This window comes from Stegostoma tigrinum, chromosome 32 (assembly GCF_030684315.1).
Source record: "Stegostoma tigrinum isolate sSteTig4 chromosome 32, sSteTig4.hap1, whole genome shotgun sequence".
NCBI classification, from domain to species: Eukaryota; Metazoa; Chordata; class Chondrichthyes; order Orectolobiformes; family Stegostomatidae; genus Stegostoma; species Stegostoma tigrinum.
Genome location: NC_081385.1, coordinates 7,172,371 through 7,186,799, shown reverse-complemented (window position 1 = coordinate 7,186,799; position 14,429 = coordinate 7,172,371). Strand labels below are relative to the sequence as shown.

At 43.5% G+C, this 14,429-nt stretch overlaps 1 protein-coding gene across 4 annotated transcripts in view; it reads left to right on the top strand.

Annotated features, from left to right (window-relative positions):
- Positions 1-1,061: 1,061 nt before the first annotated feature.
- tmprss5 (transmembrane serine protease 5) overlaps positions 1,062-14,429 on the top strand; it is a 48,585-nt gene continuing 35,217 nt past the window's right edge. The window contains exons 1-3 of one of the 4 annotated variants that reach the window (XM_059639045.1): positions 1,062-1,948; positions 6,643-7,012; positions 7,983-8,081. In XM_059639045.1, coding sequence (XP_059495028.1) covers positions 1,946-1,948; positions 6,643-7,012; positions 7,983-8,081 — 472 coding nt within the window. In that variant the 5' untranslated portion in view covers positions 1,062-1,945. Of the gene's footprint in view, positions 1,949-2,607; positions 2,788-4,379; positions 4,775-6,642; positions 7,013-7,982; positions 8,082-14,429 lie in introns of those variants that run through there. The other 3 variants (XM_059639047.1, XM_059639044.1, XM_059639046.1) reach the window with 3 other exon arrangements.

The following is a 14,429-nucleotide window of genomic DNA, read 5'->3' as shown; positions in this document are numbered from 1 at the left end:
CAAAAGCAGTTTGGGATGGGCAATAATTGCTAGTCTTGAAAGAACGAAATGGGACCAGGTTAATTGAAGTTTTAATGGCCACCATTTCTGAGACTAACTTTAGATATCTAAGTACCTGCCATAAAGGCACAGGAGAATGGGATGATAAGTAAGTAATTCTACTTTCTTATCTCCAGATTATAGTAAAAAGGCCAACAGTAAGTTTCTGGGAGGGCAGCTTGGCCAAGTGGAATAACATCCTACAGCATGTGGGAGTCAGAAACATATCACATGGCCTAGACTGCAGGAGATATCGCTAACTGGACTGCAGTGTGTCAAGAAGGTAGCTCACCGTCTCCTTCTCAACAACAAATGGGATTTTGTTACCTTCCATCATTGCTGCAGGATGGGAGTTCAACAAGAGTTTGGGATTGAGGGGCATGTGTTATCTGGGAGGGGTAAGGGAATGAGGGTGTTGATGGAGGTAAGATGTTTCCCCTGCACGGGGAATCTAGAGCTAGGAGCTCAGATTAAGAATAAACGGGGTGTACTACTTAGGACCAAGATAAAGAAAGATAGTTTTCATCACAGGGTTGTGAATTTTTGGAATTCTCTACCCCAGATGTCTGTGGAAAGGCTTGGGTGAAGATTTGTAGCTTGGGTGCTGGTTGTTGATGTTGTTGTGTTCGCTGAGCTAGGAGCGAAGCATCTCGCTGCTATCATTTATACACCAACATCTACAGGGCTTTGGAAGCTCAATCTCAGAGTTTATTTAAGGTAGAGATCGGTAGATTTCTGTTTACCAATATTGTAAAAAGTTCTGAGGACACTGTGAATAAAAGGCATTAAAATGTTCGATTGTAGTAAATTCCTTCAGGATTCAGGAGCTGAATGGCCTACTCCCAAGCTTCTGATGTCCAAAATAGGCTGGGTCTCCTTGTTTTTGGTTCACTGAAAGCTGGCATGCAGGTGCAACAAGCAATCAGGAAGACAAATGGTACGCTGGCCTTTATCGCAAGCAAAATACAAAACTAAGGATGTCTTATTTCAATTACATGGGACCTTGGTGAGACCACATCTGGAATATTACGTGTTCCTTTGGTCCCATTACCTAAAAAAAGATGGACCTACCATAAAGAGACTTGGCCAAAGCTTCATCCGACTGATTCCTGATGTGGCAAGTTTGTGCTTTGAGGAGGGATTGAGGAGACCGGCCCTGCATTCTTTAGTGTTTCAAAGAATGAGAAGTGATCTGGTTGAAACTTACAAATGTTCTTAATGAGCTTGATGCAGAAATAATTCTTCCCCTGGTTCAGGGGTCTTGTACCAGGAGGTACAGCCTCCAAATACAGGCCATTTATGACTGAGATGAGGAGAAATTTTGTCTTCAAGCAGGTTGAGAGCCTTTGCAATTCTCTCCAACAGAGGGCTGTGGAAACTCAGTCAATAATATCTTCAAGGGTTTCTAGATACAAATGGCATTAAGGTATATGAGGATAACACAGGAAAGTGGCAATAAGGTAAATGATCAGCCATGAACTAGAATGGTGAAGCAAGATCAAGGGACCAAATGGCCTACCTTCATTCCTAGCTTTCAAACCTTAATCTATTCAATTGCACCACTAAATGCTATAGTGGGAATTAAACCCAAATCCCCAAACCTGTAATCTGGGACTCTGGGTTACTGGCCCAGTGACAGTGGTGAGAGCAACCTGCTTCGTTTAAAAACAAATTTACTTGTTGCCCAGCAACAGTTCAAATATATTTATGGAATTTGTCTGCAGCAGTGACATTGAACAACTAGTTTTACAGGCTGACTAACTTTTGCGATCACTATATTAAAGCAGAGCTCATCTGACTGCAGCATCTCTCAGTGTGTCATCGAACTGTGCACTTAGTCTAAAACTAAGCTCTGAAACACGAGAGACTGACGGTCATGAGTCGTATATGCTGAAAACCTTCAATTATGGTAAGATTCACAAACTAAGAATTTAATTCACTGTATATTAAGTATTTATTATGTTAACTTTTTTAAAATATCTTTATTGGAATTTTGATGGAAAATATTGAATGTACACAGTTGGATAGCCAGCACCTGAAGGAGAACAAATAACATAATGCTTCATCGATTGCACATCTTCTTTCATTCTACAATCTCTTAAGAGGCTTGTGCTCAAAGTGTCAAACTGCTCTATTTTTTCAAATGCTGCAACACATTGTGCATTTACAGAATTACATTGGCATTATGTTGAAAGCTGAAAGTATCAAATGTGTCCCAGTGGATACCATTCTTTATTGGGAACCCAGTGCACTTGGGCCCCACTACCCAAACACAAATTCTAAGCTGCTACTTCTACTGCAGTGTTAAGGAAGTGCTGTGTGCTCTCTTTCTCTACCCCTGTCTCACTCTTGCAACGAAGTGTTAAGGTGATTACCATGGGACCATTTCAAAGAGGGGTTGCATCCTGACCAAGATTTATCCCTAGAAGTAAATATCATGTTGCCTTTTCTGGGATCTTGCTATGTGCAAGTTGACTACCATGGCTCCTACATTAAAACAACACTTCAGAAGTACTTAATTGGTTATAAAATGCTATCAATTTGCATAAGCTGTTGAAAAGTGTGATCTTAATGCAAACATTTTTGTTTACCACACTCATGACGCACTAGTTTCCCAGACAAAGATCAACGGACATAAGCACAGCACATTAGTGACTTTCGCACCGATCCTTTGCAAATTGCCTCAAGGACTGATTCTGCCGAATCTTGCTGGTATCTTTCAATATGTTCCCAAATCATCAGCATCTTGTGAGTTTATTTTCACTTGTTAGAACTTTAGCAGATTCTACAGAACAAATGGTTTCTGCATCTCTCTGTTAGAAGGTTCATAGACTAACAATGCCCTTTTCAAATTATTGCAGGCACTCAACCCAATACTTCTAAACGTTCCTTTACTTTAGCTTGTTGAAGCATGGCATGTATCAATATCATTGTTAACTTGATATTGCCTTAAGGTTATCGTGCAGTTAGTGGTTGGAATGTGAAGCTTCCGAGCACATCGTGATGAATAACATAGGAACATTTAAAGGGAAACCGGAGAAGCATATAAGAGAGAAAAGAATCCCTAAAAAGATGTTGATCGGATGAGATGAAGTTGGGTAGACAGGGCTCGTTTGAAGCATGGAATCATCCACAAAAAAGCCCTTCAGCCCATCAGTTGTGTCAACAGCGAACACCTAACTATTCTAATCCCATTTTCCAGCACTTAGTCCATATCCTTGTATCTCTTGGCATCACTATTGTAGATTTTAACTTCTTAACATTCATGGGGCTTTCTGTCTCTACCACATTTTCAGGCAGTAACATAGGCATAGACACCAGCATAGAATATGAGGGCCAAATGGCCTGTTCTATAGCATATGTTTACTGCATTTAAACTGTCGTAGATAGCGTGTCAAACACTTGGGAGTCTTCCACTATGTTAATATATAAATGCCCAGCTGTGTTTGACAGGCAGATGAAATGCTGAAGTTTCATGGAAGAGTATGAGCATTATTGTTTAACAGGCACACCCTGTTTGCAAGTCACCAAGGCTACCACTTGCCTGAGGATCCGAAACCAGTCCATTCCCTTCCAATGTAACAGCCATTGCAGAAATTAGCCCCAGGTGCCAGTGAACAAAGCTCTTGTATTGAGTGGGCTTGCCATCATGTGGAAAAGTCTCACCTTGATAACTGTGAACAAGTGTCAGCCTGAATACTGATTTGGAAGTGACAGCAGAATAACTTAAATATTAATGAAACTACTTGACAATACTCAGCACTATAAAAATTATTTCTTTCCTTCAGGATGAGAATTCAACAACTCTCCCTCCTCGCCTTCTCCGTCCCACCAAACTCTTCTCCTTCTATTCCCCTCTCACTCTCTCTACCTTGACCCTCACTCTGTGTCTCCTCCTCCCTCCGTTTCTGTCCTCTTCTTTCCCTCTCTCTCCACTTGCTGTAATGTTCGCCTTCCCATAATCTACTCTTTCTTGATCTCCAACGCCACCTCTCAGACCCTGCCTCCATCAGTGTGGCAGAGTGGGCAGTGTCCCTACCTCTGGGCCATTCAGCTCTCCTCAGGAGTTGATGGCCCTAGTAGGTATGTCTGAATACAAGTTGATCATTAATCTCTGAATCGCACCAGTGACAGGCTATAAGAGCAGAAGACTTTCCTGAATAGCCAGTACTGTAGTAGCTGCCACACAAGAGCCTCCACATGCAAGGTTCTTGCCATGAACAAGAGGCATCCTCATTCCAGGGGACTTTCTCACACACTCTCCCTTCTGCTAGCCTCGGGGAGGGTCTGGACCAGGGAAGATTGTAGCGTAGACATAATGCCACAGAAAGGCCCACTCTATGGCTCTAATGACATAGGAATTAAACTTATCATGGTAGTTCATTCAGTTTAAACTCAGCTAATTCATTTTCCAATGCCTGGAATTGAAAGTTAGTCACAGTAACAATGACCAAGGAATGATTGCCAATTGTCACAAAAACACACCTGATTCATGAATATCCTTTTAGGGAAGGGAATCTTTTCTTTTATTTGCTTGTAGGTTGTGGGCATCGCTGGCTTTGTTGACACTTCTTGCCTATCCCTAGTTGCTCTTAAGAAGCTGGTGGTGAGCTGCCTTCTACAGGCACTGCAGTCGATGTCCTGTAGGTAGGCCCACAATTCCCCAAGGGATGGAATTTCAGGTCCTTGATCCACCAAGAATGAAGGAACATCAATATATTTCCAAATCTGGATGGTGAGTAGCTTGGAGGGGAACATACAAGGGGTGGTGTTCCCATGTATCTGCTGCCCTTGTCCTTCTAGATGGATTTGACTGTGCGTTTTGAAGGTGCCATTGAAGGATCTTGGGGTGAATTTCTGCAGTGTATTTTGTAGATAGTATACACTGCTGCTGCTGAGCATTGGAGGTGGAGATAGTGGGTGTCGTGCCAATCAAGCGGGCTGCTTTGTCCTGGAGTGTTTTCCTTGAGTGTTGTAGGAACTACACTCATATCTAGGCAAGTGGGGAGTATTCCATCACACTCCTGACTTATGGATGGTGGACAGGCTCTGGGCAAGTGAGGAGGTGAGTTACTCACCACTGTATTCCAAGCCTCTGACCTGCTCTTGTAGCCACTATATTTATATCATGAGTCCAGCTCAGTTTTAAGTCAATAGTAAGGCCCAGGATGTTGAGAGTGAGGGATTCAGTGGTGGTGCCACCATTGAATGTCAAGGGGTGGTGTTTAGATTGTCTTTTATTGAAAATGATGATTGCCTGATAGTTCTATGATGCAAAAGTTAATTGTCACTTGTCAGCCCAAGTTTGGATATTGTCCAGATTTGGTTGCATTTGAACATGGACTGCTTCAGTATCTGAGGAGTTGTGAATGGTGCTGACCATTGTGCAATCTTCGGCAAACATCCCTCCTTCTGACTTTGTTCAGAGTTCTGAAGAAAGTTAATTCCACTTACTTTCCACAGATGCTGTGAATTTCTGGAGATACTCTTGTGATTTTGGAAATGCACAGCCAATGTGCACATGGCACTCTAAATTACAACAATGTGATAATGACCAAATTGTTTTAGTGGTGTTGGTTGAACAATCAATATTGTTCCACAGAACATCAATCCTCATCTTTTAAGTAGTACTACTGGACCATTTAATATCTCGCTCATAGCCAGCCAATACCTAGGCTCTACACCTTAAGGTGGCACCTTCAACTCACTCAGTACTGCACTGGAATGTCAAGTTAGATGTTGTGGTAAAGGAGCTGAAGCTCCAAACCACAACCAGTGTTTATAATTACCTTTTTGGCAATGATCATAGTCCATTTGTAAAGCGCAGTTTGTTTCAACACAAAAGATGGCAATAGCATTCAGAGACATTTTTGACTCTCACATTACAGAGCCAACTGGTGCCCAGAGCTTACAACTATACTATAACAGCTGAGATGGTAAAATTGTATAGGAAATATTAATGTGGGAATTTATACCAGTAAATATAAACACAATATTCTGAACAAAAATTATTGGCTCAAAGTAAATTTAAACTCCTTAGAAACTCCCTAGGGCCTATGTTGTCCTCCAAATCTGGAGCCTTGTTCATCATCAGAGATAGTAAGAACTGTAAATGCTGGAGTAAGAGATTACACAGTCTGGAGGTGGAGGAACAAGGAAGGCTAGGGAGCGTCAGAGGACCTTTCTTAAGGGTACCCACCTGAAACGTCAACTTGCCTGCTCCTTTGACACTGCCAGGCTTGCTATGTTCCTCTGGCTCCACTCTGTGGTTTCTCTTCTTCATCCTTAATTTTTTCTTATTGTTCTAACACTGGCTGTCAAGGCCCAAGCTCTGGAGGTCTATCCCTAAGCTTCTTCACCTATCTGCTTCTCTGCCTCCTTCAATACATTTGCACAATCAATTACTTTGGCCAACTTTCAGCCACCTGACCTAATATGGCTTGGTATCAGAATGTAAATGCTCCTCTGGAGCATCTGGCAATTTGATCACTTTATGGGTTCTATACAGATGTAAACTGTTATTGTTAAACTGTTTTAAATAAATATATAAAATATGTATACGTATATAGATCTGTTATCTTTGAGTAATTTTCAATATTACAGAATTTGAACGTTGAACCTTCCAAGACTGCGCGACCTGCTGAACCCCAGGCAGAGAGTGTACCCTTAATAAAAGCAACAGCATCTGAATCATCACCAGCACAGATTTCAGAAGACCACACTCCGAGCTCTAAATACATTGAACTCCAGGCACTGGGTATGCCCATTTTAGCAGAAACAAGATTGGAAGCATCGCCTCTGCTATCAGCACAAGACCCCAGCCTGGGATCTGAATTGACGGTGCCAGCACCTCAGGATGACTCTTCTCTCACAACAAAACCAACTGAGCCCCAAACTGCACCCTTGTTAGAAACATCAGTAGCAGAGGGCCCCTCAGAATCTGTACGTCACAGGCGTTGGCGCAGGAGACTCAGTAAGTCTGGAAAAGCACTTACCCACACAATGATTACAGCCCATCATGCCTGTACTTGGCCTATTGTCTTGTGTCAATGTCCTGCCTTTTTCCCTGAATCAGCATTACTGTCTAAAAGTAAACATCCAATGCCCTCTTGAACACTTCATTTGAACCTGTCTCCAGGCAGTGGATTTCCAATCACCTGTCCTAAAATCTCCCTTAAAGGCTGAGTGTCTAAAATAGCTCCTGTGCAAGTGTTTGAGATATTTTCCAACGTAAAAGACACCAAATCGGTGTAATTTGTTACGACATTAAATGACATAGGAATCATGAAAAATACTTTGTAAAGCTGTTACATCTCTCCTCAAGTCTCAACTACTCTATGTTCTATGACGCCTTGAAGCATAAAATTTCTTTTCATTCATCAACTCTTGCTCATGTGTAGCTAATCAGTGGAGGTATTGTTGGAAGATCAAAGGTTAATGTCTATTTATTTCACTTCTACCATCCCATGATACAATGATGATGGAGATCTTTCTAATCACAGTGATTGATCTGTATCAACTAGTCTACAAAAGGCCCAGAACATAAAGCAAGGAAGCACGTCAATTGATAGAGAGATCTGGGAGCCAAGTCAAGGTGGCCTAATGCTCCTAATCATGCTGCTCTCACCACATTGTCTTTTCAATCATTCAGATAATGATGCTATCCCTTAAACTTCCTATGCATGAGGCACTGAAATTCCTTCCCTTCACCTCTCCTTCACTCTGTCCTCTGAGATGCTCCTTAAAATTCAAGTCTTTAATCAAACTTTGGGTGCCAATTTTAATATCTCTTATGTGGTTTGAGGTCCAATTTTATTGCTGTGAAGTATCTTGGGACGTTTCCAGCAGTGAGAGCTCTCTCTAAAAGTGTTGTCCATCCATAGATTTCCTGCTAAGTTTGGGGATGGTTGCATTCAATCCCATTTGTCACCTTGTTCCTTTAGGACCCCGCCGACGACCACCGCGTGCATCTAAGAGGATCCTGGTTCTTCTCTGTGCAGTCACCATTTTCTCTGCAATTGTAGTTGGAATATACTTTGTAGGTAAGATGATTCAATGTTTGTCAGAGGAACACTGCATAAGATGGGGTATTTTGAAGGGATTATCTCAAGTTGTACATTATCAATTTGACTAAGTAGTCACATTCCAACATTACCAGAGTTGCCATTCCTCCTTCCTGCACCCCTGTGTATCACTTATACTGGTGTAATAACTGTAAGCTAACAGAACAGCAGAAAATGCAGCTCTAAATGATGAAGCCTTGCTTTATAGAACATAGAACATTACAGCACAGTACAGGCCCTTCGGCCTTCGATGTTGTGTCGACCTGTCATACCAATCTCAAGCCCATCTAACCTACACTATTTCATGCACATCCATGTACTTGTCCAATGACGACTTAAATGTACTTAAAGTTGGCGAATCTACTACCGTTGAAGGCAAAGCGTTTCATTCCCTTACTACTCTCTGAGTAAAGAAACAACCTCTGACATCTGTCCTATATCATTCACCCCTCAATTTAGAGCTGTGCCCCCTCGTGCTCACCGACACCATCCTAAGAAAAAGGCTCTCTCTATCCACCCTATCTAACCCTCTGATTATTTTATATGTCTCAATTAAGTCACCTCTCAACTGCCTTCTCTCTAGTGAAAACAGCCTCAAGTCCCTCAGCCTTTCCTCATAAGACCTTCCCTCCATACCAGGCAACATCCTAGTAAATCTCCTCTGCACCTTTTCCAAAGCTTCCTCATCCTTCTTATAATGCGGTGACCAGAACTGTACACAATACTCCAAGTGCGGCCGCACCAGAGTTTTGTACAGCTGCAGCATAACCTCTTGGTTCCAGAACTCGATCCCTCTATTAATAAAAGCTAAAACACTGTATGCCTTCTTAACAACCCTGTCAACCTGGGTGGCAACTTTCAAGGATCTGTGGACACCGAGATCTCTCTGCTCATCTACACTACTAAGAATCTTACCATTAGCCCAGTACTTTGCATTCCGGTTACTCCTACCAAAGTGCTTCACCTCACACTTGTCTGCATTAAACTCCATTTGCCACCTCTCAGCCCAGCTCTGCAGCTTATCTATGTCTCTCTGCAACCTACAGCATCCTTCGTCACAATCCACAACTCCACCGACCTTAGTGCCATCTACAAATTTACTAACCCATCCTTTTACGCCCTCATCCAGGTCATTTATAAAAATGACAAACAGCAGTGGACCCAACACCAACCCTTGCTGTACACCACTAGTAACTGGTCTCCAGGATGAACATTTCCCACCAACCACCACCCTCTAATGAATTATTGCAGTGCCTAGTTCCTAAAAGTGTCATCTTACTGCAATTGTTGAACATCATGAGATTAGGAGATGTTTTACTCAGTTCAGCTGTATGATGCAATTCAAAAGACAAATGTGAAATGTCACAAAAAGTTTCAGTTCTTCATCTTCTGGAATCACAGCGTCATGATGCTACAGAAGAAGATCAGTCAGCCATCGAATCCATGTGAACTTCCTGCAGAATGTAAACCCCATCTCTTCGCCTCACCTCACAGTCTTCTACGTTTATCTTGTTGAAGTCCACATCCAATTTCCTTTTGAAACCATTGACCGTTATCATTTTCACAATCCTTGTAGGCAGTGGGCTCCACATCATTACCACTTACAACATTCAAAAGTCCTTCCTCATATTCCCCCCACAACTCTTGCTTAAAATCTTCAACCAGAAGTGGTCGAAGGTGGGGTCCTGCTCCATGAACATCCGGAATCCACCAGTGCCTTTTCAAGAATGTATACCTCATGTGTGAACAGAGTGTTGCGAAAAATATGACCAAGATTATTAGTTGAGGTGATCTCTCCTCCCTTACCCAGCGCAGAAAACAATTATCATGCATCTATTTTAATCCCATCCATTGATCGCAGTGCTCATGGCCCTCAAGCTGAGTGGCTTGCTGGACTATTCCAGAGGGCAGTTAATTGCTGTGGATCTGCAGTCACGGGTCACTCAAACCAAGTGGAGGAAGGCAGATTTCCAAACTAAATAAGAGAGTCAAATGTGTTCAGAATCCCTACATTGAAGGGACAGGCCCCTTGACCCAACAAGTCCGTGCTGCCCCTCAGAACGTCCCACCCAGACCCATCTTTCATAACCTACCTAATCTACACATCCCCAAGCACTACAGGCAATGTAGCACAGCCAATCCACCTGGCTTGCACATCTTTGGACTATGGGAGGAAACTAGAGTCCCCAAAGGAAGCCCATGTAGAGACAGGGACAATATGTAACCTCCACACAGACAGTCACCCGAGGGTATAATTGAACCCGGGTCCCTGGCGCTGTGAGGCAGCATTGCTAACCACTGAGCCACCGTGCCACCCCATGTTTCTGTGACAATCAGTGGTCACTATTACAGCGATTAGTTTTGAATTCAAAGATTAATATTTTCCAAGTCAGCCTGTTCAAAGATGCTATTACTAACCTCTAGAGCAGATAGGACCTGAACCCTGACCCCTGGCTCAGAAATAGGGATGCGAGTCGGTAATCACTTGCTAATGAGTATGATTGTCCACCGAGGAAGTTCCGTGTCACTGGTGATGGGTTCTGTGGGTCCTTGTGTGACTGACGATGCTGATCCTAGAGCTACATCTCTAACCACACAACTGACTGGTGTTTCTGTGGAATTGGTCCTTGGCCTGAGATTATTGGCATTTCTTTGCCTGGTTCCTTTCCCGTACTCCTCTTGCCGATAGGTGTCCTCAAAGAATTGTGTCCCTTCATACAGGAGTTTCCTCTAAGTTTGTTTCTTCTGAACAAGTGTTTCCCATGCTTTAACATCTGTGTTACATTTCTTGAAGGAAACCTTCAGGGAATCTTTGTAACACTTCCTTTGTCCTTGTCACGTCTGAGTGTCTCCATTAAGCTGGGCGAAGTGGATCTGCTTCAGTAGTCAGAACTCGGGCATCAGAAGCGTGTGGCTGGCCTAGCAAGGTCTGTTTCAGATGATCATGGCACAAATGTTTGCTGCTATTGGCGGCCTTAAAGATGCTGATGTTAGTACACCTGTCATCCCAGCTGATGCAGAGAGTCCATCTCAAACAGCATTGGTATTTCCTGAGGGTGGAGTCTACATGTGGTCCATGTTTTGGAGCCATACAGAAGACTCTTAAGGATAACTGCTTTATGCACATGCACAAATGTCACAGTCATCAAAGATTCTCATCCTTAGGCGTCCAAAGGCCTATGTTCCCAGATTGGATTCCATGTTGAATCTTTGCATTAATGTCAGTCTTAGATAAGAGGTAGCTTCCCACTTAGAGAAAATGTTTAAACAATTGGGAGGATTCTTCCAAGGATCTTAATGGAGGGATGAAGCTGTTGAGATTGAGGCAGAGACCAACTCTTCAGTACCCCTCCATAACAATGAGACATGGAGACTGTTTCCTAAGAGAACAGAGATGACCATCATTACCCACATGCTGAAGTTGTACAAGTTAGGTTGGTGTTGATTTTTCTCGAGTTTCAACGAGTTGAGTTTGAAATCTTTTTGCATTCATCCCGCTGACAATGCCCAGCTCACTGGGAGGCTCGTTCTTGACAAGAAGAAGAATGGTGGCAGTGAAGATGGAAGAAAGAGTGGGGCTCAGCTTGACCTCAAAGGATTCTGTCAAATTACTATCAAGGGTGAGGACTATCGCGAGCATCTTGTCATCCATGAAGGATGTTGATGAATATCTCCAGTCACTTTTAGTGAGGCTAGCTTACAGCTGAAGGTTTTCCTAATCAACCTGTTCAGAGATGTTGCTACAAACCTCTGGACCAGGTGGGTCTTGAACTTCAACCTCCTAGCTCAGAGGTTCAGACACCACCATTTTGCCACAAGAACCCTCAATTCAAGATTTAATTCATTGAATTTCAACATCATCAGCCACTATGATGGGTCCTGAACTCATGGCCCTGGAGAATTAACCTCATTCTCAGGATAGCTCATTCAGTGAGATTATCATTATGCTGTAACAGAGTTTCCTCCGTACAGCCTGGTGACCAAAACCAGGAATCCTTACAAGAGCATGGAAAGAAAACACTGAGGCTGACAGAGATCTGAAATGAGAACATAAGATGTTGTAAATGCTCAGCAGGTCCACAAGCAGCATCTGTGGGGAGAGAAACAGAGCAATTATATTCCTGAAATAATGTGGAGGTGCTGGTGTTAGACTGGGGTGGACAATGTCAAAAATCACCCGACACCGGGTTATAGTCCAACAGGTTTATTTGAAGACAAAAGCTATCGGAATCTCACTCCTTCTTCTTGTGTCAGCATGAGAGGTGGCATCAGACACAGAATTTATCAGCAAGAGTCAAAGGGTCATAGAACTGATGCAAATGTATTGAATAAAACTAAGATGGCTGTTAAATCTTTAATAAGTTAGAACGGATTAGTATACAAGTTATAGAATTTCTTTCAAGTTCCTGCCCTGAGATAGCTGAAGGTTTTATCAGTATACCAGAAGTGACATCTCAGGTCAGACATTGCATTCTATATGAGGTAATAAAATGTGAGGCTGGATGAACACAGCAGGCCCAGCAGCATCTCAGGAGCACAAAAGCTGATGTTTCGGGCCTAGACCCTTCATCAGAGAGCTCTCTGATGAAGGGTCCAGGCCTGAAACGTCAGCTTTTGTGCTCCTGAGATGCTGCTGGGCCTGCTGTGTTCATCCAGCCTCACATTTTATTATCTTGGATTCTCCAGCATCTGCAGTTCCCAATATCACTGATACCATTCTATATGAGGCCTTGTTTACGATCTGCCTGTGTATTAACTTGGAATCAGACTCATTTTATTTCCAAACTAGGAATTTATAAAATGCCACATTGACTGTCTACAAATTGTGTGCTTTCTGAACAAAATTTGAATGTATCTGCATTTAAAAATCTGCCCAAATGCAAATTCACCCCATAGACTTATGTGTGTGAGACCATCCTCATGGGTACTGAACATGGCTATCAGCCTCTGCTCGGATACTCTGCGTTGTTGTGTAGCCTGAAGTCCCCCATGGAGGATGTTTACCCAAAGGTCCGAAACTGAATGTACTTAACCACTGAAATGTTCCTCCACTGGAAGGGAACACCCCGATCTGGCAATTGTTGCGCGGCATCCATTCATCCATTGTCATAGCGTCTCCATGGTTTCACCAATATCCCATGCCTTGGGGCATCCTTGCCTGCAGCGTATGAGATAGACAACATTGGCTGAGTCACATGAGTATCTGCTGTGCATGTGGTGGGTGATGTTTCCACATGTGATGGTAGTGTCCATGTCATTGATCTGCCATGTCTTGCAGAGGTTGCCATGACAGGGTTGTGTGGTGTTGTGGTCGATGTTGTCCTGAAGGCTGGGTAGTTTGCTGTGAACAATGGTCTGTTTAAGGTTTGGGGGTTGTTTGAAGGTGAGAGGTGGTGGGGTGGGGAAGATCCTGGCTAGGTGCTCATCATTGATAATGTGTTGAAGGCTGTGACGAACAGTTTTTTGCTGTGGCACCTCAGAACTGACATTGATGAGTTGAACATCATATCCCGTTCTTATGGCAGCGCCCTTCAGCACCTTCAGTTATCCAGTGCATTCCCCTTATCCAAGAAAGCTGACGTTTCAGGCCGAGACCCTTCTTCAGAAATGGGGGAGGGGAAAAGGGTTCTGAAATAAATAAGGAGGAGGGGAGCGGATAGAAGATGGATAGAGAAGGAGATAGGTGGAGAGGAGACAGACAGGTCAAAGAGGTGGGGATGGAGCCAGTAAAGGGGAGTGTAGGTGGGGAGGTAGGGAGAAGATAGGTAGGTCCAGGGAGGACAGACAGGTCAAGGGGGCGGGATGAGGTTAGTAGGTCGGCAGTGGTGTTGGGGCTTAAGGTGGGAGGAGGGGATAGGCGGGAGGAAGGACAGGTTAGGGAGGTGGGGACATGCTGGGCCGGTTTTGGCATGCAGTAGGGGTACGGGAGATTTTCAAGCTTGTGAAGTCCACATTGATACCATTGGGCTGCAGGGTTCCCAAGTGGAATATGAGTTGCTGTTCCTACAACCTTCAGGTGGCATCTTTGTGGCACTGCAGGACGCCCAGGATGAACATGTCATCTGCAGAATGGGAGTTGAAATGGTTTGCGACTGGGAGATGCAGTTGTTTAGTGCGAACTGACCGTAGGTGTTCCGCAAAGTAGTCTCCAAGCCTCCATTTGGTTTCCCCAATGTAGAGGAAGCCACAACGGGAACAGTGGATGCAGTATACCACATTGGCAGATGTGCAGATGAACAAGTCATCTTGGGGCCTGGTATGGCGGTGTGTGGGCAGGTGTAGCACTTCCTGCAGTTGTAGGGAAAAATGCCGGGTATGGTAGGGCTG